Here is a 27,006-nt window from a genome sequence, read left to right as displayed (position 1 = left end):
GGGATACTCATCATATGACAAAATTGCTTAGGGGGTACGCAGGACCAAAAAGGTTGGGAAACACTGATCTAAGGCTTCGTGAGAAAGTAGATTCACCACTGCGCTTGGTACGTTGCTATGGGCACCACTTCCTATCTAGTGAGACACGCCTCTATCGGAGGCATGTAAGGACGCGCACAGAGCGTTGGGGTGACTTGACAACCAAATGCGATAGAATTGATGACTGGGTTTTTGACTTGACAACCAAATGCGATAGAATTAACGACGGGGTCTTGGCCATAGCAACCTGCAGTTTAGAATTAGTAACGGCACTTGGTTAGAAAGTTAGAAAAGAAACAACTTAGACGCCCGCATGACATGATAGGTGTCCTGGTCTCTGGGAATAAAGGACACCTGCTCAGCCAATCAGAAGACGTACTGTCTACTCACCGGGTGATAATATTGATTGATTGTCGATTTGGTGTCGTTTTCACGTGCAATGCTTCCTGTTTGGCCGTTTGCTGAATCGGTAACAAACAATCCAATGCAATCCCCAGGCATAGACCACCAAGCCCGGAGCCCGAGGAGAAGCGAGCGCCAAAGAGGGAGCGGACGACGGACGAGGGCAAGAGCTCCACCAGCGACTCTCCTTCCAAGCCCTCCTCCACCACCTCCTCCACCACCTCCTCCGCAGCCAAGAAGGACGAGCAGCAGCCGCCTCCTGCCAAGAAGGCCAAGGAGGACAAGAAGGAGGCTGAGCAGCCGCAGCAGCAGACGCCCGATGAGACCCCCACATCGGAAACCACACAACCACCAGCAACCGGCGAAGCGATGACCAACGGGGCTGATCTGAAAAAAGAAACTGCAGAGAGCGATGTGACGCCACTCGACAGCACCGCCGACCAGAAAACAAAAATTGAAGAGGTATTTTGTTGTGGTTGTGGTGGTTGTTGTTGAGCCTCACTGAGTCTCTATAGGTATGTTGTGCCGGTCATGAAGCAGAGAAGCTGCGTTTCCGTATGGGTTTTTCCTGTATGTCCTGCACATTTAATAAAATGTCTTCCATGTTGTTTGTTTGTTGGTAAAGGACGTCAAGCAGGAGGAGCTGGAACCCCCAGTGAAGTCTGCCAGTGTGGACGCCCCGAAGCCAGAGGAGGCGACGCCCAGCGAGGCAGCCGAAAAGAGGCCAGAGGTCACCCAGCTCCCTCTAGATCCGCACGACCCAAGCACACCCATCGGTAAGACGCAGATGTTGAGTGTGTTTTAATATGAGACCTTGCCTCCTCCACTTGCCTCCTCCACTTGCTTCTCGTCATGATGACATCACTGACAACAGCATTATATTTCAATATCTTGCAAAAGCTCAATTGTTAAGTCTTTTCCTCATTTGCAATTGGGATGGTGAATGAAAAACAGTCCCTCAAAAGTTGTTGTGGCGAGGCTGACAGCTGGGAAACTTTATCGTTTTCTCCACGGAGGAGGGGCCAGGAGGCGGGACGAGGAGACGAGCACAAGTGGAGGAGGCAAGGTCACATATTGGGATGCACCCCTGGTTTGCCATGTTGATATTGATATAGATATAGTAGATGTAGCAAAGGGGAGTAGAGTTGCCCCGCTGGGACAGTTTGAGGTACCAAACTTGGGGCTCTAACCGCTACAACAAAGAGCCACAATGGACCTTTTTTTTACAGTATTTTTTTTTTTCATTTACCGGGAATTAAAGAAAACGAATCACTTGGTTTAACTAGTGAGTTAACAGTGATTTAACATAATGAATTCAATACCCGTATGTTGCTTTGACCATCACACAGAATGTATATATTGATTGCTGATGATTCGAATATGATGTGCTTTGTGAAGTAAGGTAGTGGTGCGCCGCACATCCAAAAAGCAGGTGCAGAACAAAAGGGTTAGACAGCTATGACAAGATGAATGTCTGCACACTTGCTCCCGTTTTGCTTTTTTATTTGTTCTTTTCTCCAGCGAATGTTTTCAAGCTGCACACTTTTCTTCATCAATGTGTGGACATTCAAACTTTATTTACATGTGCTTTGGCCATTGCTTAGTGAGGATGGACTACTTCTACAGAGTAGTAACAAGTGATTTAACTTAATGAACGCAATGCATATATTTTGCTTTGACGATCCTACAGAATTTTTGGATTGATAACTGGTTATTTGAATACATGTGCTGTGAAAGTGAAGTTGAATGTCCACACACTTGCTCCCATTTGCTTTTTTTTTATTGTATTCACCAAGTGAACGTTTTTGAGCTACACGCTCTACATCAAACATACAGTAGATGTTATACATGTGCTCTGACCGTTCCAGGTGTGGAGTTTGTGAAGATGGGCTACTACTGCAGGGTCTGCTTCCTGTTCTACTCCAACGAGGAGACCGCCAAGAAGGTCCACTGCAGCAGCAAGGGCCACTATGAAAAACTCAAGGTACTATGGTGGCACATAATAGGCTTCGTTGTTGTTGTTATAGTTATACCAATAAGACAAATAAAGGAAGTGTGCTTCAATCCTGATTTAAGCAGACTTTTATCAGAGAATCATACAGTATATGAAAGAGAGATAAAATCAGGGTGGTTCTTTTCCAGTATCCATGTGATGTCGGGTGAATGCCCCTTTAGGAGACCTTCGGTTAGGAGACCTTTTAGAGTCTTGAGGTTGAGAATAAATGGAGTTCCCTTAGTGCTGTAGACAGCGGTAGCAAAGAGGTTGGATATGTAATAAGAGGAATCGAAATATGCCCACTCAATGCAAAAGCGTGTGCTCAAAATTCGGTCTCCTAAGGGGGCGTTGTCCCTCCTTCTTCTTCTCTTTTTGTGGTGTTTGCACAAGACGTGCGCTACCGCCATCTACAGCGCTAAGGGGACTCCATTTATTCTCAACCTCGAGACTCCGAAGGTCTCCTAATCGAAGGTCTCCTAAAGGGGCGTTCACCCCACGAAAAGTGGATACCGGAAAAGAACCCGCTGGCTTTATCTCCTTCTCATATACGATTCACTGGCGGTAGCGCACGTCTTGTGCAAACACCCCAAAAAGAGAAGGAGAGGCAACGCCCCCTTGTGAGATGGGCGGGGTTTGACATATCTTTCTCTCTTATACGATTTTTGCTTTTATCTTGTTATTTGGTTGTCAGACATTTTAGATGTGCAGGCTTTAACCTACTCCATAAACTAATAATAACTTGCATGTTGGTTAGCTACAGAAGTGGCACAGGTTGCCCAAGCATGCCTTTCAGATGGCATCATGTTGCATCATACTGTGCAGTACACTTTGTCAATGGGCCTGCGAGTCATCATAGTCAGCCTGCCATCAGCAGCTAAGATGCTTAAATAAACTTTTAATGGCATTTTTTGTTAAAAGTTGGCAACCATGCCAGAAGTTATCAGCATGGGCTAAGGTTTCAGAATCACCTGGTTGCCAAAACGGAACTTGACCTTTAAGGTCAAATTTGAAGGTCAAAAGGTCAACCACGGTCAAATAACTTTTTTTGTGATGTGCTTTCATAAAATACAAGTTGTTTGCATGGTACTGTATACTGAATAATTAGTAGGCCTATAATATAATGTTTGATTTGGCTTATCATGATGGGGCTCTAGCCTGTCATCCTTAGACATTCATCATAGCTCATTAGCATAAAATTAACTTAAACTTGTATTTTTTACGTTTTCATTCTGGTCATCTCGATTACTTAGTTCTTCTTTGTGAAGCACATTAAGCTGCCGGTATGAAATGGGATATCACTGATTCTTGAGAAAGTGGCTAAAACAGGTTGTAATCTTGAAAGAAAAAAACCAAGTGAATTACAAAATAATATGGTATATCCTCGTAGACAAAGGTCTTGGCTTTTCAGAAATGCACAAGGCCAATCTCCCCATTTTGATTTTTTTTCAGAAATCAGGTTTTCCTCCGATCATACCTTGTTTTTTGTCAACACCGTCAGACACAATTAAAAGCAATAAAAAGTGTATTGATTTGGTTGCATATGTATCTGGAGTTCTTAAGTGATTGTGTGTGTTTTTTGGTTCACACATACGCCTTTAAATGTTGAAAATTCACTTTCATTCTATTTTAATACTGCTTCATGTGTTCTAATTTAAAAATATGTGCTGTCAGACAATGCTTACTTAATGCCTAAATAGATCAAACATTTTTTTGTAATTTCACAAATATTCGTGTAGGCTTAAAGTTGCTATTACTTTGATAATTCAACAACTCCAAAGGAAAATTTTGTAAGCACATTCATTTAAAATGTCTAAAACTCCTTCTTACGGTGGTAATTTAAGAACTGACGGTGGTGACAGTAATCTGAAGGTGGTGAAAGTGACCTAATTATTACCTACATTTAGCAAAATAAATACCCCTCTCAAGTCAATGACATCTAGTATAAACACTTTATTTTTGTGTGTGCACAGTATGTTTGTGCATGTGTTTTTTCTTCATTTATTAGATACTCTAGGAAGTAGACCTAGATTATTGAAAATGTGGCATAAACAGGTTTTAAGTTGTTCAAATCCAAAATATAGAGGTGTATTATCATAGATGAAGGTCTTGGCTGTGCAGTGAATGTATTGGCCAAGCTCCCCATGTTTTACATTTTTCATAAAATGGGCTCGCTCTTGGTTTTGTCACCAGTGTCAGACAGAATTAGAAGTAAAAAAATATATTTACTGTATTTAAGTGAATTACTTTTACAATTCAACATAATTGTAGATACTTATTGGAAGCATATTCTTAAAACTTGTTAAAAACATGTAAAACACATGCTTTTTTGTGAACTACATAAGATGTCACCACCGTCAGGCACCGCAGTGGAGGCTGGAGTGTAAGTTTGGGTCACAATTATTACTAACATGTCTGGTAATGTTTCATTAACCAGCACAATTTAGTAAAATATGGAACAAGATGATGAGCGGAACAAAATCTGACGGTGGTGACATCTGACGGTGTGAGACAAAAAAACACTCTTTTACATATTATGCATTTTTTGCTCACATTAGCCACTTCCTTTTCGCTCTGTTTCTTAGGGGCTTCATGCCGCTTCTGAAATATGTAATATAATTAACATTAATGCAACATAATAGTATTAAAACCCCCGACGGTGTTGACAGTTTATGGTTGGGACAGTACCAGTGTCCAAACAAATTAACAAATTGAGGAGAAATTAGTAAACTTACAGGAGCTTCAGCAATGGTGAAGTATTCAGTAGAGCTAAAGGTTTGAAAAGGGGTCCTAAGTAATGACAATGACCTTGTGCATACCTGATTTTATTGTCTTTTTTAAAAAATCTGACGGTGGTGACTAATATGCTGGACAGACTTTGAGCAATCAGAAAATAGTAGTAAATATTGCTTTACACACACTATGTGCATATCTGCAGAACCACTTCAATATGGCCTTTCACATCATGGTGATATTATTCAATAATATCAGTGATTTTTACATTTTAAGTCAATTGAAATGATGATGTCTTTCCTTGGGACAGCTGTTTTTACAGGGTGTGGGCAGGTTTATAGCCATGAAAAGTAATAAAATTACACTTAAATATTTCAAACGACTGTACATTTGTGTAACAGACCCCTGGGTCTTTACCTGGATTCATTTTGTTCATGACAATATAATTTATTTTCATCAGAATTGGCAGTTTATTGCAGAGACATGTTTTAGCCGCTTTCTCAAGAATCAGTGATATGCCTTGGCTCACCAGTGAATTTGCTTTGCCCCATCAATTCACAGGCTTTCCATAGAAAAAATAATGACTTCAGTTATTTCTGATGCGTTTCAAATGGTTATGGCAATGAAGAATACTTGCTGATTTACTATGTCATATCATGGTTAGGAAATAAAACCTACAGTAAGAGTAGAGCTTCTCATGTTAAGTTCTCATGACAACTGTAGAATGTTCTGTTGCAATTTCCCAGACTTGCGTTTTTGTGTCACCTGTACAAAGCACCATGCTTATCTTTGGGTATTGATCAACTTTTTGCAGACGACAAAAAGGCAATTGATATGTTACCACCAAGTGATGCATATGGATTGCATCCTGCATAAGCAAATCAGCAGGCAAATGTATGGCTGCAGTCTGACAAAGTACATATTAACAATGACACTGAGGAGACAGGTGGTTGGAGAGTTGTAGACCAATTGATGGCTGTGTGGCAAAGGAAACCTCCAGTTCCACATAGTAACTTACGGTCGGACTGATAAGATGTGGTTGTAGAACCAAGTGGGCAATACATGCCTGCAGTTGCCTGAGGAATGGACAGCCCTGTATACCTGCATGTGATTTAAAATGTAGAATGTTTAAACGCCGTAGGGATAGAACATGATCTGGATGACACAACCTTTTTGTAATAACAGCAACAATAGCTCCTTTAAATACATAAATGTCCAGTATGCACTGACATCACATTTGAATTTTAATTATTGTTTTAATTATTATTGAAGTAAAGAAACAATATGATGAATTACATTCTTGTTATTGACGATTTGAAATAATCACTTTCACTCATACCGTAATAATAAAGCTTATATCTAAATATACAGTCCCCTAAAGTATTGGAACAGAAAGGCACATTTCCTTGTTTTTTTGGGGTCTTGGGTTTAAAGTGGCTCTAGGATTTAGATCACTGTTCAGAGTCATCTGATACTTACAATAGGTCAAGTGTGACTCTCGCGACCACTTTACCCCAAATGCAACTTTTGACAGCGCTGTCCGCTTCGGGAGAAACCTCATCAAAACAGTGTTTTATTTTCTTTACGATTATTTGTTCCAATACTTTCACTCACCTAAAATGATTTAAATAATACGAAATATCTCCTCCAGGTACTAATTATTCAATTCATCATGCAAACAACTTGTATTGTATGAAATCACAAAAAAAACCCAAAAAATGTTTTACCCCGGTTGACCTTTTGACCTTCAAATTTGACCTTAAAGGTCAGGTTCCATGCTGGCAACCATGGACCATGAAACCTTAGTCCACGCTGACAACTTCTAGCATGATTGTCAACTTTTGAAAAAGAATTCCATGGATATGAAGCCCCCCTCCAAAAAGGCAACCCAGAAAATGCATTGTTTTTGACATTCATATTTGACCTTAAAGATCAAGTTTCATGTTGGCAAGCGGGTGATTCTGAAACCTTAGTCCATGCTCATACCATCTAGCATGGTTGCTTACATTTGAAAAAGAATTCCATGAATATGCAGTTCCCAAAAGAGACCAACCAGAAAATACATTGTTTTTGACCTTTTGACCTTTAAATTTGACCCTAAAGCTCAAGTTCTGTGTTGGCAACAAGTTGATTCTGAATCCTTAGTCCATGCTGATGACTTCTGGCATGGTTGCCCACATTTAACATCTTTTTAACAATTTTTAACTAAATAACACTGTTATTTGACCGTGTTTGACCTTTTGACCTTCATATTTGACCTTAACCCTCTTTACCCCATAGCGGCCGCGAACGGCCGTGCTGTAACTCCCCATAGCGGCCGTGGACGGCCGCTCTTACATCATTGATAAATACAAGCCGACCGTCAACTTTAAAAGCTAAAATACAATATACAACAAATATAGACCCTTTTCGGTCCTTTTTCATGAACAAAAGCATATGTTTGTATTTGATTATTTTTAGATATTTTTGAATTATTACGAGATGTAGGACGAGACGCTGCATTGCTGCGAACAGCTGTTCAGTTTAAAATAGATGTGGACCGATGGCGTTTTCCTTCAATGAACACAAGCAATCATACAATCGCTACAACTTAAATACAACTAATAACATCTCAGACCCCATTTGGTGTTTTCCCCATTATCGATTTGTCCGTATTTGATTACTTTTAGAAATAATTTTATCACGAGATGTAAGCTACGAGTCTGCGCTCGGCAGCTGGTTCAGCTGATATGAATACAGCCGCATTTCAATAGCCTACAGTTTATAATAGTTGGACTTGTGATAGGCCTACTTAAATCCTTCATACAACTATAGCCCAGCATACGAATAAATTGACTGTTCAAGCTTTGAAACGCACGGCGCAAATATTTGTGTTCATGATGTGTGACCGCGCAAAGCTACAAGTAGTTCTAGCCTACTACGTTGAGGTAACCTACCGCAACTTCGGCAGAAGTTTCTGTTCATCTGCTGAACAACACTCACGTCAGTCTATTCACTACAACATCAAACCACTTTATAGTTAATTGATGCCTTTTCCACGCTGCACATAAGATTCAAAACATTATTACAGGCTCCGAGTCCGAAATTACCCCAGGGAAACCGTGACGCAAGCTACAGTGAAAGGTGGCAACAGCGCAGAGTAGGGATTTCCATTTGACATGCACCAAGTCATCGCAAGTGCTGGAAGATGATCTTCCCATGTTGGGCTGTGATGACAGCGATTTGAGTGATACATGCCACGTTCAGAATAAAATAATACCACTGTGAATCTTTGCCACAGATGTCAAGTTGATAACTTAGTTTGGCGCTAACTTCCACTGACACCTCAGACACTGACGTTTCCAGCTTCAACAAATCGCTATGGCCTACAGAGATAGGATGTCTTACCTTTCGTGCAGATAGTTTGGAGAAGTTTACATCAGTCAGTATTTCTTGTCCTGTCTTATATCCATACAATACTTTGGTGTAGAGTCAGTGTTTAGTCCAAGCAAGGGTTATTAGCTAGCTCAGTGCAGTTATCATCCCTGGCTAATCCATAGCTCACCAACTACAAATGTAAACAAAACGTGAATGAATGCACGTCATCTGTTTCATCAGGGGGTGTTCCCATTTGTTTGACCTCTGACCTTTTGTGATTAGATAGATAGATAGATAGATAGATAGATAGATAGATAGATAGATAGATAGATAGATAGATAGATAGATAGATAGATAGATAGATAGATCTTGTAGACTCATTTTTTGTGTTGGCTAATGTAGCCTATTCACAAACTCTGTTTACCAGGCCTATTTGAACATATTAGGCCTAAGTACATCATAGGGCCTATATTATTATTAGGCCCATTATTATTATTAATATTACTATTATTATTATTATTATTTTCTCTCTATTTTTTCTAATGTTTTATAACTCCTTTTTGGCCTTTTAGAGTGCTACAAGTCATAGGCCTAAATGAAATCGAGAAAATTCCATATATCTGCTACCTTTTGGGAACTATTTTCAAATGAATTTAGACTCACTTCTCAAATGTGTGACAGTTTTTTTTTCAATGTCATAGTTTAAGTCTAATTCACAACCTGGCCAAATTAAAACACATTTGACAGTCATATGCAGTATAATTACAACCTTTTTAATGGGGCTAAATTTCTATTTAAGTCAAAAGGAGTGGAGGATATTAAGTCACTTACCACATTTTTTACCATTTCATCCGCATGAATGGCAGTCTATGGAAATTCTGAAAGCTTAGTTGTCAATGAATTATATATCACCATAAAGAGTGTTTTCTAACCTTTAATATGAATGTAACTTGCAATTGTCACTTTTCAGTACTTTTTAAGTTATTATTCATTATTTAAAACATCACTGAAATTGCCCTTTTTTCCCCGGAACTCTCAGGAAACAGGGGCATTGTTGTAAAATTCTATTGGGGTATAGAGGGTTAAAGGTCAAGTTCCGTGTTGGCAACCAGGTGATTCTGAAACCTTAGCCCATGCTGATAACTTCTGGCATGGTTGCCAACTTTTAACAGAAAATGCCATCAAACATATATTTTTGCGGCTTGGCAGGCTGACTATCAGGGTGGTCATACATTAACACCTTGATTTACATCTTCGAGCTTTTGCCGGAGATAATGTAGCTAACTTTCCCCCACAATGCAAAATTTAGCAAAATGTATTGTGTCAAATGTTTCCCTAACCTGTATTTAACAAACTGTTTTTCTCTCCTCTCCTTTAGAAACACCTGGAGAAGGAAAAGGCAAAATCTCAGAGCTCAAACTCAAAGAATTGAATATCATCTTTTTAGTTTTTCTGTTTCTTTTGTAAAGTTTTAGAATTTTGTTCATTGTTTTCATTGAAATGTTAGAAAAAACGGCTCTTCTGTGTTTTATACTTGTGCTTACTGAGGGAAAATGAAACGGTTTGCATAATAAAACGATGCTCTAAGCTTGTTCTAAAAACTGCTTCCTTTGTTGAATGTAAGGTTTGTTTTAGTGTACTGTAACATTTACTACTTTTGGTTGTTTTTGTGGCTTTTAGTGTCACATTACTTACATTTATTGATGAATGTACCAAAAGAAAAATTTGATGTGAGAGGAACTTTTCATAGTTTTCCGTTTTCCCCCCTTTCAAATGGACAGTGTTCTTTTTAAACTCAAGTGTGAAACTACTAGACTTGAGGTCATCACTTACCACTTGTTTAAACGGATGATTGCACCATCGTGATGCAACTATGGATCAAAGATGAGATGTATTGACCAAATTATGCCAATGTATTTCTATTTTCTATGGAAAGAATAAAAATAAAATAAAATCTTTCCATTGGTTTGTGTTCTTGCATAGGTAATAAACCAACACAGGCCAGCTAAACACCTTTTAAAATGTAGGCCTAGTAGACAATGATGCATACAGGGTACAATTAGTAGGAGGGGATGAGGGTGATTGTGTATCCCCATCTGGTTTTGATATTGCCACTTGTACATATCTTTTCTTGGTGTAAAATGAAATGCATTGGTATTGCTTGAAATCTGACTACTTGGGCTTTTCGATAAATCACACCTTGCATATCAAAGATACAAACACATGTACAACTCAATGTGCTTCGCAAAAATAAAAGCATGAAAAAGCAGATGGAACAAAGAAAAAAATGGAGAATAAGAATACAACTATAGTAAAATCATGACTTTATAAATAATCCCAAAAAATAACTCGATACTCACTAAGTAACTCTTACACACTCACATAGGCCTATAATAATAAAGTGACCAGCACAAACAATGAGATTGATTGCACCGTTTTCAAATTTCACCACCATGACTACTCATGGTTTATTTTGAAAACACTTTCCTGTACATATATTTGTCATAATATATCTTTCTCTGTATGATGCCAGTTTTTTGTCGGCGTATATACAGCAATGCCAAGATTCCTTGTTCCTCACCTCACCTACATTTAGAACCACTAGTGTGTGACGTCATCTCATGCTCCAGGGTGACACATAGTGGTAAAGGGTGGCATTGACTGGAATGTTCAGGAGCTTCCTGGAACTTCAGGAGGCTGTACGTATATAAAGCTGAGAGCTCACTGTGCTGAAGCAGAACACAGCAGCCAAGGCTACACTAAGAGAAGTAACCACAGCAACAACTACCAACTCTCCCTGAAGATGTTGAGCCTGCATGGATTCCAGCCCTCCCTCACTCCTTTTGGGGACTTCTGCTGGCCCGTGCGCAGTCTCTGGCCACAGGTCCGACCCCTGGACATCCACAGACATCTCATGCTGAGGAACATGGAGGAGATGAGGAGCAGTTTGGAACTCCTTCAGACTCACATATTCCAAGAAACCGACCAAATCTCTACCTCAGAGGAAAATGTCCTTACCTAGATTAGTCTATGTCTGCATGGGAGAGCAAGAAACGCAATTTCAAATTCTTTGTATGACCAGTGCATGTAAAGAAATTGACAATAAACTTGACTTGACTTGACTTGACTTGAAAAAATAATTTAGTTCAGTGTGAACTGGAGAAGAAAGGAGATGGTTTCGCTCTGACGCTGGACACCAAAGACTTTTCTCCTGAAGAGCTGTCAGTCAAGCAGGTGGGCAACAAGCTACAAGTGAGCGGCAAGTCTGAGAAGAGACAGGAAGATGGAAAAGGCTCCTACTCGTACAGGGTCAAGGCCTTCAGGAGGGAGATTGATCTGCCAGAGGGGGTGAATCCTGAGGCTGTCACCTGCTCTTTAGCTGAGGGGAAGCTTCACATTCAAGCACCTGGACATCAGACACCTGCCATCTCTGAGAGGGTTGTGCCCATCAACTGCAAGACAGCAGAATCCACAGAACAGTCTGAGGAGATGACAAAAGGGGACAATGCCACAGATGCAGATGGGAAGCAAGAACAATGCTGAAAAAGACCCGGCAGTTCCCCTTAACTCACAAAGCTGGACTTTGGAAAAAATATTATGTTTCTGAAATTCTTCAAGGCCAAATATGATTCTTTTGTATAACATTGTTTTGTATTGTAACTTTGAGATGACAATTAAATATGTGACTAAAATTCATTGACATGATTTGCAATTTTTTTGATATTCCTTGTCAAACATTTAGAATGTTAACTTCAACCATCATTTATTCTAAAATGACGAGAAAGATATGCAATAAAAATGAGATCCATCACACGGCATGCCTGGAGAGGGAAGTCAGAAATTATTATTATTGTTTTTTTAAAAGCTTCAAACAATCCATAGGTCAAGACAGGATTAGAGTCTTGTCAAGATTTTAAAAGAATATTTAAGCATGTTCTACTGAAGAAAATTAGTGTTAAAGAATCAACAGTCTTGAGTTAAATGTAAGTGGCTGAAACATATAGCCATGGTTAGGAAAGTATTAGAATAACACACATTTTATTGTATACTGTTAAGATGACATCTGATTTGATCTATAGCCTACAATGTAGCCTATTTGTTTCCTGATTATGATTACAATAGAGCACAAATTAAGTTTGAAATTCTTACTGAGAGGATCTTAATGTTTTCTTAGATGATAAATTAATGAAATAACTGTATTCATATCAAAGGACCATGACCACTTTGTAACAAGAAGAACCATATGAGAGTTTATGAAATGAGGAGAGTTTTCAAATTTCACCACGGCTCTAGTCAAAGTTTATTTTGAAATCCTTTTCCTGTGTGTCTGTTTATTAATATCTCATGCTCAGCATGACACCAGTTTCTAGCAGGGCATCTTGTCAGTATATGCAGCTAATGTCAAACATCTTCATGCCTCCCTTAACTATTTTTAACCACTAGGACGTGATGTCATCCCATACTTCAGGTTGTAAATATGAAGAGTTCAGATGCAAAACCCCCTAAGTGCCATTTCAGAAAATAATCTTAATTCATTTTAATTTAATATAAAGCTATCAAAATTGCATATATTTTTATTTTATTTATGTAATATAACTATTTATTTGTATTATCAAGTACATAAATGTAAACCAACCCAACAACAGTGTTGTCTAAAAATGTAGAAGTGCAGGTCTTCAGAAATGGAGTTAGGGGGTTTTGCATCTGAACTCTTCATATATAGGCTTCCCTATTGATGAACGTATTCATTCAGACGTCATTTTGATATAGTGTAAATAGTTATTAATAACTCAGCATGATATTATTTACTTGCCAGAGTATGTGTGAAGCAATGTAAAGAAGTTTTGCTGCTCACCTCACCTACATTTAGAACCATTACGACTTGACGTCATCACATGCTCCAGGGTGACACATAGTGGTAAAGGGTGGCATTGACTGGAATGTTCAGGAGCTTCCTGGAACTTCAGGAGGCTGTACGTATATAAAGCTGAGAGCTCACTGTGCTGAAGCAGAACACAGCAGCCAAGGCTACACTAAGAGAAGTAATCACAGCAAGAACTACCAACTCTCCCTGAAGATGTTGAGCCTGCATGGATTCCAGCCCTCCCTCACTCCTTTTGGGGACTTCTGCTGGCCCGTGCGCAGTCTCTGGCCACAGGTCCGATCCCTGGACATCCACAGACATCTCATGCTGAGGAACATGGAGGAGATGAGGAACAGTTTGGAACTCCTTCAGAATCATATATTCCAAGAGAGCGACCAAATCTCTACCTCAGAGGACAATCATTTAATTCAGTGTCAACTAGAGAAGAAAGGAGATGGTTTCGCTTTGACACTGGACACCAAAGACTTTTCTCCTGAAGAGCTGTCAGTCAAGCAGGTGGGCAACAAGCTACAAGTGAGCGGCAAGTCTGAGAAGAGACAGGAAGATGGAAAAGGCTCCTACTCGTACAGGGTCAAGGCCTTCAGGAGGGAGATTGATCTGCCAGAGGGGGTGAATCCTGAGGCTGTCACCTGCTCTTTAGCTGAGGGGAAGCTTCACATTCAAGCACCTGGACATCAGACACCTGCCATCTCTGAGAGGGTTGTGCCCATCAACTGCCAGACAGCAGAATCCACAGAACAGTCTGAGGAGATGACAAAAGGGGACCATGCCTCAGATGCAGATGGGAAGCAAGAACAATGCTGAAAAAGAGCCATCAGTTCCCCTTAACTCACAAAGCTGGACTTTGGGAAAATATGAATATGTTGATGCAATTCCTCATAGCCAAATATGATTCTTTTGTATGAAATTATTTTTTATTGTAACTTTGTGATGGCGATTAAAGACTATTGTTGATTGAAACTTATTGACATGATTCAAGCTACTTTTGTTATTTCTTTATCAGACACTTACGGTATAACGTTAACATCAACCATCTTTTACTCTGAAATGAAGAGAAATATACATATATGCCATAAAAATGAGATCCTTCACACTACATGTCTGGAGATGGAAGTCAGCAAGTCTTTTTTTAAGATTCATAAATCAAGACAAGATAGAGTCATGTCATAATTTTAAAGAATGTTCTAGAATGTTCTACCGAATAAAATTAGTGGGTAACACTTTAGAATGACTAGGCCTACCTATTCACAGCTTTCTTTACACTTTATAAATAATGAAGTAATTATCATTAAAATGCTTACAAATGTTTATAAATGGGCAAGAAATGCAATGTTAACTCAGCAGACACAGCGCCGTCACATCAGTCATGGAAGTTTCTCCTCCAAAGACCAGAAGGCATGAGCACATAAAACTCATACCGTAGAAGTTGATTCCCACTCCACTGTGTTGTCATAGTTTGGTTATTACTCATTTACAAACATTTATAAATGCTTTGTTAAATGTTAATTATTATTAAATGTTTATAAAGTATAAAGGTTTTTTGGGTAGTTACTATAAAGTGTTACCAATTAGGGTAAAAGTAACAACACCTCGAGTTAAATGTTAGACTACTGGCTGAAGCATAAAGCCACAATATAAAAATGGTTAGAATAGCCCAATGTTTAATGTTTGGTGTTAAGACGATGTCTGACTCGATCTGCAGGCCTACAATGTATTTGTTTCATGATTATGAATACAATATAACACAAATAAAGTCTGATATTTTCTTACACAGAGAATCTTTTGGTTTCCTCAGATAACAAATAAGTGAAATAGCTGTATTCATATCAAAAGACCATGGACACTTTTGTAACAAGACGAACCAGATGAGAGTTTCAGAACTGAGAGGAGAGTTTCCAAATTTCACCATGGCTATAATCATTGTTTATTTTGAAATCCTTTTCTGTGTGCCTTGCTTATTAGTAAGACCTCTTGCTCAGCATGACACCAGCTTCTTGTCAGGTCATCCTGTCAGTAGGCCTATCTGCAGCAATGCCAAACATCTTCATGCCTCACTTAACTATTTTTAATCACTAGGATGTTATGTCATCCCGTTACTTATAGTTTACTTGCCGGTGTATCCTCTGTGTGAATCAATTCAAAAAAGTTGTTTTAACTTTTGCTCACCTCACCTACATTTAGAACTACTAGGGTGTGACATCATCACATGCTCAAGGGTGACACATAGTGGTAAAGTGGGGCATTGACTGGAATGTTCAGGAGCTTCCTGGAACTTCAGGAGGCTGTACGTATATAAAGCTGAGAGCTCACTGTGCTGAAGCAGAACACAGCAGCCAAGGCTACACTAAGAGAAGTAACCACAGCAACAACTACCAACTCTCCCTGAAGATGTTGAGCCTGCATGGATTCCAGCCCTCCCTCACTCCTTTTGGGGACTTCTGCTGGCCCGTGCGCAGTCTCTGGCCACAGGTCCGACCTCTGGACATCCACAGACATCTCATGCTGAGGAACATGGAGGAGATGAGGAGCAGTTTGGAACTCCTTCAGAATCTTCAGACTCAGATATTCCAAGAAGCCGACCAAATCTCTACCTCAGAGGACAATAATTTAATTCAGTGTCAACTAGAGAAGAAAGGAGATGGTTTCGCTCTGACATTGGACACCAAAGACTTTTCTCCTGAAGAGCTGTCAGTCAAGCAGGTGGCCAACAAGCTGCAAGTGAGCGGCAAGTCTGAGAAGAGACAAGAAGATGGAAAAGGCTCCTACTCGTACAGGGTCAAGGCCTTCAGGAGGGAGATTGATCTGCCAGAGGGGGTGAATCCTGAGGCTGTCACCTGCTCTTTAGCTGAGGGGAAGCTTCACATTCAAGCACCTGGACATCAGACACCTGCCATCTCTGAGAGGGTTGTGCCCATCAACTGCAAGACAGCAGAATCCACAGAACAGTCTGAGGAGATGACAAAAGGGGACAATGCCACAGATGCAGATGGGAGGCTAGAACAATGCTGAAAAAGAGCCATCAGTTCCTCTTAACTCACAAAGCTGGACTTTGAGAAAAAATATTATGTTTCTGAAATTCTTCAAGGCCAAATATGATTCTTTTGTATAACATTGTTTCGTATTGTTACTTTGAGATGACAATTAAATATGTGATTGAAACTCACTGACATGATTTGCACAATTTTTGTTATTCCTTTTCAAACATTTAGAATGTTAACTTCAACCATAATTTATTCTAAAATGACAAGAAAGATATGCAATAAAAATGAGATCCATCACACGGCATGCCTGGAGAGGGAAGACAGAAATTATTATTGTTTTTTTTTTAAAGGCTTCAAACAATCCAAGTCAGGATTAGTCATGTCATGATTTTAAAAGACTATTCTACGCTTGCATGTCAAACTCTGGCCCGGGGGCCAAATTTGGCCTGCAGAGCCATTTTATTTGGTCCGCGAGATCTTTCAAATGTGTATTACAGTTGGCCCACATGCACCATAACTGTATAGCGTATTAAGATTTGAACATGAAAATTCGTATACCACAGGAATATGAGTGGGGCCAGGCCATTGAAACAGCTCACACTCAAATGCAACAGAATGGGTGCAGGCAAATTTGAACTATGGGAATCTGTTTAAACATTATTTGAGCAATTTTAATCAATTTTTGTAAAAAGAGTTTCGCCCGTGACTTCGCTCCAGATTTTGATTTTCTCCCTCTGTGTATTTGAGTTTGACACCCCTGCATGTTCTACTGAAGAAAATTACTGTTAAAGAAACAACAGTCTTGAGTTAAATGTAAGTGGCGGAAACATAAAGCTATGGCTAGGAAAGTATTAGAATAACACACCTTTTAATGTATGCCGTTAAGATTACATCTGATTCGATCTATAGCCTACACTGTCAATTTGTTTCCAGATTATGATTACACTAGCGCACAAATTAAGTCTGAAATTCATACTCAGAGGACTATTGGGTTTCTGAGATGAAAAAATTATGACATAACTATTCATATTGAAGGACCATGGCGTCTTTGTAACAAGAAGAACCAATTCAGTTTCTGAAATGAGAAGAGAGTTTTCGAATTTCATCACGGATCTACTCATTGTTTATTTTGAAATCCTTTTTCCGGTGTGTCTGTTTATTAATAATATCTCATGCTCAGCATGACACCAGTTTCTTGTCAGGTCATCCTGTCAGTATCTGCAGCAATGTCAAAAATCTTCATACCTCACTAATTATTTTTATCAATAGGATGTGATGTCATTCCATACTTCAGGTTGTAAATATATAGGCTTACCAACTGACAAAGTTAATTAATTCAGAAGTCATTTTGATATAGTGTAAATGGTTATAAATAACTCAGCCTGATATAGTTTACTTGCCGGTGTATCCTCTGTGTGAAGCAATGCAAAGAATTTGTTTTGCTCACCTCACCTACATTTAGAACTACTAGGGTGTGACGTCATCACATGCTCCAGGGTGACACATAGTGGTAAATGGTGGCATTGACTGGAACATTCAGGAGCTTCCTGGAACTTCAGGAGGCTGTACGTATATAAAGCTGAGAGCTCACTGTGCTGAAGCAGAACACAGCAGCCAAGGCTACACTAAGAGAAGTAACCACAGCAACAACTACCAACTCTCCCTGAAGATGTTGAGCCTGCATGGATTCCAGCCCTCCCTCACTCCTTTTGGGGACTTCTGCTGGCCCGTGCGCAGTCTCTGGCCACAGGTCCGACCCCTGGACATCCACAGACATCTCATGCTGAGGAACATGGAGGAGATGAGGAGCAGTTTGGAACTCCTTCAGAATCTTCAGACTCAGATATTCCAAGAAGCCGACCAAATCTCTACCTCAGAGGACAATAATTTAATTCAGTGTCAACTAGAGAAGAAAGGAGATGGTTTCGCTCTGACGCTGGACACCAAAGACTTTTCTCCTGAAGAGCTGTCAGTCAAGCAGGTGGGCAACAAGCTGCAAGTGAGCGGCAAGTCTGAGAAGAGACAGGAAGATGGAAAAGGCTCCTACTCGTACAGGGTCAAGGCCTTCAGGAGGGAGATTGATCTGCCAGAGGGGGTGAATCCTGAGGCTGTCACCTGCTCTTTAGCTGAGGGGAAGCTTCACATTCAAGCACCTGGACATCAGACACCTGCCATCTCTGAGAGGGTTGTGCCCGTCAACTGCCAGACAGCAGAATCCACAGAACAGTCTGAGGAGATGACAAAAGGGGACAATGCCACAGATGCAGATGGGATTCAGCAGTGAGGGCGTTGCTGAAAAAGACCTGTCACTTCCCTTTACGTCACAAAGCTGGACTTTGAAAAAATAGCCTATGTATTTGTTCTTATGGTTCTTCAAGGCCAACTATGATTCTTTTTATATGAAATGATTTTGATATGATAACTTTGTAATGAGAAATAAAGATGTGATTGAAACTTATTGACATGTTTTATTCTTATTCATTTAATCAACATTTAAAAGTGAGCTTCAATCAACTTTTCTTCTGACACAAATGGAATTTAAAATTGAGCAATAAAAATCAGCTCCCTCACATTAGGCTACATGCCCCAAGAGGAAAAAAAGAAATATGTTGTTTGAAATAATTTTACAAACTCTTCGAAACAATTGACCTACATAAGACCAGAGTGAAGTCATGCAATGATTTTGAAGGAATATTCCACCATGTCCTGCTGAATAAAATTAGTGTTCAAAGTAAAAATGTTCTACGGTTAAATGCCACTGTCTTGAGCATGAAGTCATGGTTAGGAAACAGTTGGAATATAGCCCAATAATTAATGTTTGGTGTTAAATGTGCTCTGTGTAATATTTTTAGTAGTTTATTTCCAGAATTCATGCTGCCGATTGACAAATGTCACCTTTTTCATGAAAACTTAGCATCACCATCAAATTCTAAGTAGGCCTATTCATTATGACTAGGAAAATTGCACTTTTCACACATGAAAAGGGGGGTCTTTTCATCTCATCTCATCTCTTCTCCATTGTCCGCCACTTGAATTTCCAGGAAAATACATTTTTGGCTGCAAAAACTACTCTACTTTGGTCATATTAAATGTTAGTTCGTTACTTAGTAAATATTCATGAAAAGATCAAATTTGACAGTAGACAGCACAGTTTGAATTAGCAGCATATTTACTCTGGCCACCATCCTACACAGATCACCTTCAAGGCAGTGTATGATTCATTCCCTACTAAATTTGTTTCCTGACTTTGATTCCAATGTAATGCATGCATGTCATATCTTTATTCATATAGAAGTGCCATGGAAACTTTTGTATAAGGCACAACTAGATTAAACTACAACTCACAGCTTGTTTTCTATTTCAAATTTCATCATAGCTATGCTCACGTTTTATTTTGAAACCCTTTTCCTGTCCTTTTGTCTATTTATATCATATCTTGCTCAGCATGAAGCTAGTTTCGTGTCAGGGAATACCGTCATGTCCAGCAAAGACGCCTTGTCACCTCACCTACTGTATATTTTTAAACCATGACAACTTTACGTCATCACATGCTCCAGGGTGACACACAGTGGTAAAGGGTGGCATTGACTGGAACATTCAGGAGCTTCCTGGAACTTCAGGAGGCTGTACGTATATAAAGCTGAGAGCTCACTGTGCTGAAGCAGAACACAGCAGCCAAGGCTACACTAAGAGAAGTAACCACAGCAACAACTACCAACTCTCCCTGAAGATGTTGAGCCTGCATGGATTCCAGCCCTCCCTCACTCCTTTTGGGGACTTCTACTGGCCCGTGCGCAGTCTCTGGCCACTGGTCCGACCCCTGGACATCCACAGACATCTCATGCTGAGGAACATGGAGGAAATGAGGAGCAGTTTGGAACTCCTTCACAATCTTCAGACTCAGATATTCCAAGAAGCCGACCAAATCTCAGAGGATAATAATTTAATTCAGTGTCAACTGGAGAAGAAAGGAGATGGTTTCGCTCTGACGCTGGACACCAAAGACTTTTCTCCTGAAGAGCTGTCAGTCAAGCAGGTGGGCAACAAGCTACAAGTGAGCGGCAAGTCTGAGAAGAGACAAGAAGATGGAAAAGGCTCCTACTCGTACAGGGTCAAGGCCTTCAGGAGGGAGATTGATCTGCCAGAGGGGGTGAATCCTGAGGCTGTGACCTGCTCTTTAGCTGAGGGGAAGCTTCACATTCAAGCACCTGGACATCAGACACCTGCCATCTCTGAGAGGGTTGTGCCCATCAACTGCAAGACAGCAGAATCCACAGAACAGTCTGAGGAGATGACAAAAGGGGACAATGCCACAGATGCAGATGGGAAGCAAGAACAATGCTGAAAAAGAACCATCAGTTCCTCTTAACTCACAAAGCTGGACTTTGGGAAAAAATATTGTGTTTCTGAAATTCTTCAAGGCCAAATATGATTCTTTTGTATAACATTGTTTTGTATTGTAACTTTGAGATGACAATTAAATATGTGATTGAAACTCACTGACATGATTTGTATTTTTTTGTTATTCCTTTTCAAACATTTGGAATGTTAACTTCAACCATCATTTATTCTGAGATGAAGATATGCAATAAAAATGAGATCCATCACACAACATGGAAGTCAGAAATTATTATTATTGATTTTTTAAAAGGCTTCAAACAATCCATAGGTCAAGACAGGATTAGTCATGTCATGATTTTAAAAGAATATTCTAGCATGATCGACTGAATACAATGGTGTTAAAGAAATAGCAGTCTTGAGTTAAATGTAAGTGGCTGAAACACAAAGCCATGGTTAGGAAAGGGTTAGAATAACACACATTTTAATGCATGCTGTTATGATTACATCTGATTCTATCTATAGCCATCTGCAATGTAGAGTAGAGAGTAGAGTATCATTTATTGATCCTAGGGGGATCAATAAATGTTTCCTGATTTTGTTTCCTGATTATGATTACAATAGAAAACGAATATAGGCCTTCACCTGAAATTCTTCCTCAGAGGATCTTATTGTTTTTTTTAGATTAAATATTAATGAAATTAATCGAGCAACCTGCGATAGTTCTGGCAGACCACGTAGTCAACCCGCTCTCTCGCCTACTGGCTGACGCCGACCCAACCCATTCAACTCTCCACTAATCAGCTGCGCTTTAGTTAATCAGCTGCTGCTCGCAATTGGTTGCTGACCTTTGGCGCGCTTTATTTAAACTACCAAATTTGTTTTGCTGCCATTGCTTTTTACTGCTTGTTTTGCTCCCACCACCTCCCCTGCTCCACCAGACTAATCATTGCCAAACAATGTCATACTGTTGTCGTTGTTGCTTGCTCTGTTCTAGGGGGTATGTCGCCTTTCCAGCTAAATGGAAGGCACTCCACCTGAGGATGCTGCTGTTCCCTGTATTGGCTTCCATGGAGTTCATGGAGAAGCCAGGGAACTTCCTCCGAACAGAGCCATACCGCCAAACACAAATGTATGCATTCAGAATATAAAGCTTCTGAAATATATCTCTGTTTCCCATCTCATTTTTGACTATAGAGTGGATCTGACAGAACTGTATTCATATCAAAGTACCATAATTCTTTGTTACAAGAAGAACCGGATGAGAGTTTCTGAAATGAGGAGAGTTTTCAAATTTCACCACGGCTCTACTCATTGTTTATTTTGAAATCCTTTCCCTGTGTGTCTGTTTATTAATATCTCATGCTCAGCATGACACCAGTTTCTTGTCAGGTCATCCTGTCAGTATCTGCAGCAATTTCAAAAATCTTCATGCCTCACTAATTATTTTTATCAATAAGATGTGATGTCATTCCCACTTCAGGTTGTAAATATAGGCTTACCAACTGACAAACTTAATTAATTCAGAAGTCATTTTGATATAGTGTAAATGGTTATAAATAACTCAGCCTGATATAATATACTTGCCGGTGTATCCTCTATGTGAAGCAATTCAAAGAATTTGTTTTGCTCACCTCACCTACATTTAGAACTACTAGGGTGTGACGTCATCACATGCTCCAGGGTGACACACAGTGGTAAATGGTGGCATTGACTGGAACATTCAGGAGCTTCCTGGAACTTCAGGAGGCTGTACGTATATAAAGCTAAGAGCTCACTGTGCTGAAGCAGAACACAGCAGCAAAGCCTACACTAAGAGAAGTAATCACAGCAAGAACTACCAACTCTCCCTGAAGATGTTGAGCCTGCATGGATTCCAGCCCTCCCTCACTCCTTTTGGGGACTTCTGCTGGCCCGTGCGCAGTCTCTGGCCACAGGTCCGACCTCTGGACATCCACAGACATCTCATGCTGAGGAACATGGAGGAGATGAGGAGCAGTTTGGAACTCCTTCACAATCTTCAGACTCAGATATTCCATGAAGCCGACCAAATCTCTACCTCAGAGGACAATCATTTAATTCAATGTCAACTGGAGAAGAAAGGAGATGGTTTCGCTCTGACACTGGACACCAAAGACTTTTCTCCTGAAGAGCTGTCAGTCAAGCAGGTGGGCAACAAGCTACAAGTGAGTGGCAAGTCTGAGAAGAGACAAGAAGATGGAAAAGGCTCCTACTCGTACAGGGTCAAGGCCTTCAGGAGGGAGATTGATCTGCCAGAGGGGGTGAATCCTGAGGCTGTCACCTGCTCTTTAGCTGAGGGGAAGCTTCACATTCAAGCACCTGGACATCAGACACCTGCCATCTCTGAGAGGGTTGTGCCCATCAACTGCAAGACAGCAGAATCCACAGAACAGTCTGAGGAGATGACAAAAGGGGACAATGCCACAGATGCAGATGGGAAGCAAGAACAATGCTGAAAAAGAGCCATCAGTTCCTCTTAACTCACAAAGCTGGACTTTGGGAAAAATATTATGTTTCTGAAATTCTTCAAGGCCAAATATGATTCTTTTGTATAACATTGTTTTGTATTGTTACTTTGAGATGACAATTAAATATGTGATTGAAACTCACTGACATGATTTGCACAATTTTTGTTATTCCTCTTCAACCATTTAGAATGTTAACTTCAACCATCATTTATTCTGAGAGGAAGAGAAATATATGCAATGAAAATGAGATCCATCACACGTTATGCCTGGAGAGGGAAGACAGGAATTATCATTGTTTTTTTTTTTTAAAAGGCTTCAAACAATCCAAGTAAGGATTAGTCATGTCATGATTTTAAAAGACTATTCTACGCTGGCATGTCAAACTCAGGCCCGGGGGCCAAATTTGGCCCGCAGAGCCATTTTATTTGGTCCGCGAGATCATTTCTAATGTGTATTACAGTTGGCCCACATGCACCATAACTGTATAGCATATTAAGATTTGAACATGAAAATTCGTATACCACAGGAATATGAGTGGGGCCAGGCCATTGAAACAGCTCACACTCAAATGCAACAGAATGGGCGCAGGCATATTTGAACTATGGGAATCTGTTTAAACATTATTTGAGTAATTTTAATCCATTTTTGTAAAAAGAGTTTGGCCCGTGACTTCGCTCCACATTTTGATTTTGGCCCTCGGTGTATTTGAGTTTGACACCCTTGCATGTTCTACTGAAGAAAATTACTGTTAAAGAAACAACAGTCTTGAGTTAAATGTAAGTGGCGGAAACATAAAGCCATGGCTAGGAAAGTATTAGAATAACACACCTTTTAATGTATGCCGTTAAGATTACATCTGATCCGATCTATAGCCTACACACTGTCAATTTGTTTCCAGATTATGATTACACTACAGCAGGGGCGCCACCAGAAATGTTGGGCCCTATGAAAGATTCGAATTAAGGGCCCCTGTTATTGCTTTTGGGCCCTCTTAAGGGCCCTTGTCAGTGCTTGGGCCCTTAGAATTTGTAACACCTTTTAGCCCCCTAGCGGCACCCATGCACTACAGCAAAAATTAAGTCTGAAATTCATACTCAGAGGATTATTGGGTTTCTGAGATGAAAAAATTATGACATAACTATTCATATTGAAGGACCATGGCGTCTTTGTAACAAGAAGAACCAATTCAGTTTCTGAAATGAGAAGAGAGTTTTCGAATTTCACCACGGCTCTACTCACTGTTTATTTTGAAATCCTTTTCCTGTGTGTCTGTTTATTAATAATATCTCATGCTCATCATGACACCAGTTTCTTGTCAGGTCATCCTGTCAGAATCTGCAGCTAATGTCAAAAATCTTCATGCCTCATTTAACTATTTTTAACCACTAGGACGTGATGTCATCCCATACTTCAGGTTGTAAATATAGGCTTCCCTATTGACGAACGTATTCATTCAGACGTCATTTTGATATAGGCCTAGTGTAAATGGTTATTAATAACTCAGCATGATATTATTTACTTGCCAGAGTATGTGTGAAGCAATGTAAAGAAGTTTTGCTGCTCACCTCACCTACATTTAGAACCACTAGTGTGTGACGTCATCTCATGCTCCAGGGTGACACACAGTGGTAAAGGGTGGCATTGACTGGAATGTTCAGGAGCTTCCTGGAACTTCAGGAGGCTGTACGTATATAAAGCTGAGAGCTCACTGTGCTGAAGCAGAACACAGCAGCCAAGGCTACACTAAGAGAAGTAACCACAGCAACAACTACCAACTCTCCCTGAAGATGTTGAGCCTGCATGGATTCCAGCCCTCCCTCACTCCTTTTGGGGACTTCTGCTGGCCCGTGCGCAGTCTCTGGCCACAGGTCCGACCCCTGGACATCCACAGACATCTCATGCTGAGGAACATGGAGGAGATGAGGAGCAGTTTGGAACTCCTTCAGAATCTTCAGACTCAGATATTCCAAGAAGCCGACCAAATCTCTACCTCAGAGGACAATAATTTAATTCAGTGTCAACTAGAGAAGAAAGGAGATGGTTTCGCTCTGACACTGGACACCAAAGACTTTTCTCCTGAAGAGCTGTCAGTCAAGCAGGTGGGCAACAAGCTGCAAGTGAGCGGCAAGTCTGAGAAGAGACAAGAAGATGGAAAAGGCTCCTACTCGTACAGGGTCAAGGCCTTCAGGAGGGAGATTGATCTGCCAGAGGGGGTGAATCCTGAGGCTGTCACCTGCTCTTTAGCTGAGGGGAAGCTTCACATTCAAGCACCTGGACATCAGACACCTGCCATCTCTGAGAGGGTTGTGCCCGTCAACTGCCAGACAGCAGAATCCACAAAACAGTCTGAGGAGATGACAAAGAGGGAAAATGCCACAGATGCAGATGGGAAGCAAGAACAATGCTGAAAAAGAGCCATCAGTTCCTCTTAACTCACAAAGCTGGACTTTGGGAAAATATTAATGTTCCTGCAATTGATTGCCAAATATTTTTTTTTGTATGAAATTTTGTATTGCAACTTTCTGATGATGATTAAAGATATGATTGAAACTTATTGCCATGATTTAAGCTATTTTTGTTATTCCTTATCCAACACTTAAACCATAAACATCAACCATCTTTTATTCTGAAATGAAGAGAAAGATTACACAATAAAAATAACATCCATCGCACGAGGGAAGTCAGAAAGTCTGTTTTAAAAGATTGAAAATAATCCATAAGACAAGACAAGATAAGTGTAGTGTTATGATTTTAACACTTGCAGGGTCGATTTGATCCGGGCATATAGAAAAATAATGAAAAAGGTAGAAATAGCTCATATTCACCCTCATGTTCTTCTCACCTTACCTGTGAATTTCTATTTATTTATGTTTTTGAGAGTGGGGGATACACATAGAGAAAAATAAGGAGACAGTGAAGATAGTAAGTAAACTCAATCCAAGCTCTCGGATTGAACCAAGGTTGCAAGGTTGAAACGCAAGGTTGCAACATTGATGCACAACTGAAGGACCGAACACTATCTGCACTCCTTTTCCAACATACTTCACCCTCTGCCTTGTCTACTCAACATGTGATCACTGTTGTATCAGAGAGTTTTGAAAATATTGATGTATAAGCCCCCTCAAAGTGATAGGCCTACGGATCAAAATGAACCGGGAACACCTCCTGTGTAATAGAAATATGCGAGGGGAGTCACTATTTTTTTCCCAGATTCATGTTCCTCACTGAAAATGAGCCAAAGCCAGTGAATCTCAGTGTGAAAGAATAATACCTGATAGTATTTTTCTCAATCTAAAAACAGAAAACGGGTCAAAATGACCCGAACACCTTACAAGGGTTAAAATAATATTCTAGCATGTTCTAGAGCAGTGATTCTCAAAGTGTGGTCCGAGGACCACTAGTGGTCCGTGACAGAGCTCAGGTGATCTGCGAGGGGATTTCTACTTTTCCAAGACAAGCTAGCAGTAGACAACATTTGTAAAATTATTACAAAGCTAAACATAGCTGAAGTCTCATTTTCACCACAATAAGTCAGGCTTGTACTTTGTACATGTGAATACGAAGTAAGTGATCTGCATCGAAATTAGCACCCGCCAACTGTCAATTCAGCTGACACGTGGTCCCTGAACATTTTTTGGGGGGACAAAGTGTCCCTCAATCTGAAAATGTTTGAGAAACACTGTTCTAGAGAATAAAATTACGTAGTGTTTAAGTAACAACAGTCATGAGTTAAATGTTACTGCTGGCTGCAACATAGAGCCACGGAAAGGTTAGTGTTGAAATAGCCCA

General features: G+C 40.1%; 8 protein-coding genes across 8 annotated transcripts in view; all 8 read left to right on the top strand.

The window, feature by feature from the left end:
- Positions 1-10,482, top strand: part of matr3l1.2 (matrin 3-like 1.2) — a 28,758-nt gene extending 18,276 nt beyond the window's left edge. The window contains exons 19-22 of the mRNA XM_063190264.1: positions 537-903; positions 1,067-1,217; positions 2,310-2,425; positions 9,903-10,482. Of these exons, the coding sequence (XP_063046334.1) occupies positions 537-903; positions 1,067-1,217; positions 2,310-2,425; positions 9,903-9,956 (688 nt within the window). The 3' untranslated portion in view covers positions 9,957-10,482. The remainder of the gene's footprint in view (positions 1-536; positions 904-1,066; positions 1,218-2,309; positions 2,426-9,902) is intronic.
- A 686-nt stretch (positions 10,483-11,168) lies between these two features.
- Positions 11,169-12,399, top strand: LOC134440606 (heat shock protein 30-like). Its single transcript, XM_063190726.1, has 2 exons — positions 11,169-11,534; positions 11,675-12,399. Exons 1-2 carry the CDS (start codon positions 11,328-11,330, stop codon positions 12,065-12,067), a joined length of 600 nt encoding a protein of 199 aa, XP_063046796.1. The 5' UTR covers positions 11,169-11,327; the 3' UTR covers positions 12,068-12,399.
- Positions 12,400-13,506: 1,107 nt separating this feature from the next.
- Positions 13,507-14,742, top strand: LOC134439533 (heat shock protein 30-like). The gene has a single exon (XM_063189430.1). It carries the CDS (start codon positions 13,602-13,604, stop codon positions 14,211-14,213), a length of 612 nt encoding a protein of 203 aa, XP_063045500.1. The 5' UTR covers positions 13,507-13,601; the 3' UTR covers positions 14,214-14,742.
- A 919-nt stretch (positions 14,743-15,661) lies between these two features.
- On the top strand, positions 15,662-16,567 carry LOC134439525 (heat shock protein 30-like). The gene has a single exon (XM_063189422.1). It carries the CDS (start codon positions 15,798-15,800, stop codon positions 16,416-16,418), a length of 621 nt encoding a protein of 206 aa, XP_063045492.1. The 5' UTR covers positions 15,662-15,797; the 3' UTR covers positions 16,419-16,567.
- Positions 16,568-17,767: 1,200 nt separating this feature from the next.
- On the top strand, positions 17,768-18,845 carry LOC134440589 (heat shock protein 30-like). Its single transcript, XM_063190707.1, has one exon. The coding sequence runs from the start codon at positions 18,060-18,062 to the stop codon at positions 18,672-18,674; it is 615 nt and encodes a 204-aa protein (XP_063046777.1). The 5' UTR covers positions 17,768-18,059; the 3' UTR covers positions 18,675-18,845.
- A 1,115-nt stretch (positions 18,846-19,960) lies between these two features.
- On the top strand, positions 19,961-20,895 carry LOC134439557 (heat shock protein 30-like). The gene has a single exon (XM_063189457.1). It carries the CDS (start codon positions 20,121-20,123, stop codon positions 20,733-20,735), a length of 615 nt encoding a protein of 204 aa, XP_063045527.1. The 5' UTR covers positions 19,961-20,120; the 3' UTR covers positions 20,736-20,895.
- Positions 20,896-22,554: 1,659 nt separating this feature from the next.
- On the top strand, positions 22,555-23,400 carry LOC134439549 (heat shock protein 30-like). Its single transcript, XM_063189450.1, has one exon. The coding sequence runs from the start codon at positions 22,585-22,587 to the stop codon at positions 23,203-23,205; it is 621 nt and encodes a 206-aa protein (XP_063045520.1). The 5' UTR covers positions 22,555-22,584; the 3' UTR covers positions 23,206-23,400.
- A 1,423-nt stretch (positions 23,401-24,823) lies between these two features.
- Positions 24,824-25,756, top strand: LOC134440602 (heat shock protein 30-like). The gene has a single exon (XM_063190723.1). It carries the CDS (start codon positions 25,005-25,007, stop codon positions 25,623-25,625), a length of 621 nt encoding a protein of 206 aa, XP_063046793.1. The 5' UTR covers positions 24,824-25,004; the 3' UTR covers positions 25,626-25,756.
- The last annotated feature ends 1,250 nt before the right edge of the window (positions 25,757-27,006 follow it).

The sequence above is a fragment of the Engraulis encrasicolus genome, chromosome 23 (assembly GCF_034702125.1).
Source record: "Engraulis encrasicolus isolate BLACKSEA-1 chromosome 23, IST_EnEncr_1.0, whole genome shotgun sequence".
NCBI lineage: Eukaryota > Metazoa > Chordata > Actinopteri > Clupeiformes > Engraulidae > Engraulis > Engraulis encrasicolus.
The sequence above is the reverse complement of the archived record's forward strand: the minus strand, read 5'-3'. Positions and strand labels throughout refer to the sequence as shown.

Excerpts from the sequence above, each read along its gene's own strand:
- LOC134440589 (XM_063190707.1), top strand. The coding sequence starts at position 18,060 with ATGTTGAGCCTGCATGGATTCCAGCCCTCCCTCACTCCTTTTGGGGAC.
- LOC134439549 (XM_063189450.1), top strand. The coding sequence starts at position 22,585 with ATGTTGAGCCTGCATGGATTCCAGCCCTCCCTCACTCCTTTTGGGGAC.
- LOC134440602 (XM_063190723.1), top strand. The coding sequence starts at position 25,005 with ATGTTGAGCCTGCATGGATTCCAGCCCTCCCTCACTCCTTTTGGGGAC.
- LOC134440606 (XM_063190726.1), top strand. The coding sequence starts at position 11,328 with ATGTTGAGCCTGCATGGATTCCAGCCCTCCCTCACTCCTTTTGGGGAC. Across the intron at positions 11,535-11,674 it reads TCTCTACCTCAGAGGAAAAT|TGTGAACTGGAGAAGAAAGG; the intron begins GTCCTTACCTAG and ends AATTTAGTTCAG.
- LOC134439533 (XM_063189430.1), top strand. The coding sequence starts at position 13,602 with ATGTTGAGCCTGCATGGATTCCAGCCCTCCCTCACTCCTTTTGGGGAC.
- LOC134439525 (XM_063189422.1), top strand. The coding sequence starts at position 15,798 with ATGTTGAGCCTGCATGGATTCCAGCCCTCCCTCACTCCTTTTGGGGAC.
- LOC134439557 (XM_063189457.1), top strand. The coding sequence starts at position 20,121 with ATGTTGAGCCTGCATGGATTCCAGCCCTCCCTCACTCCTTTTGGGGAC.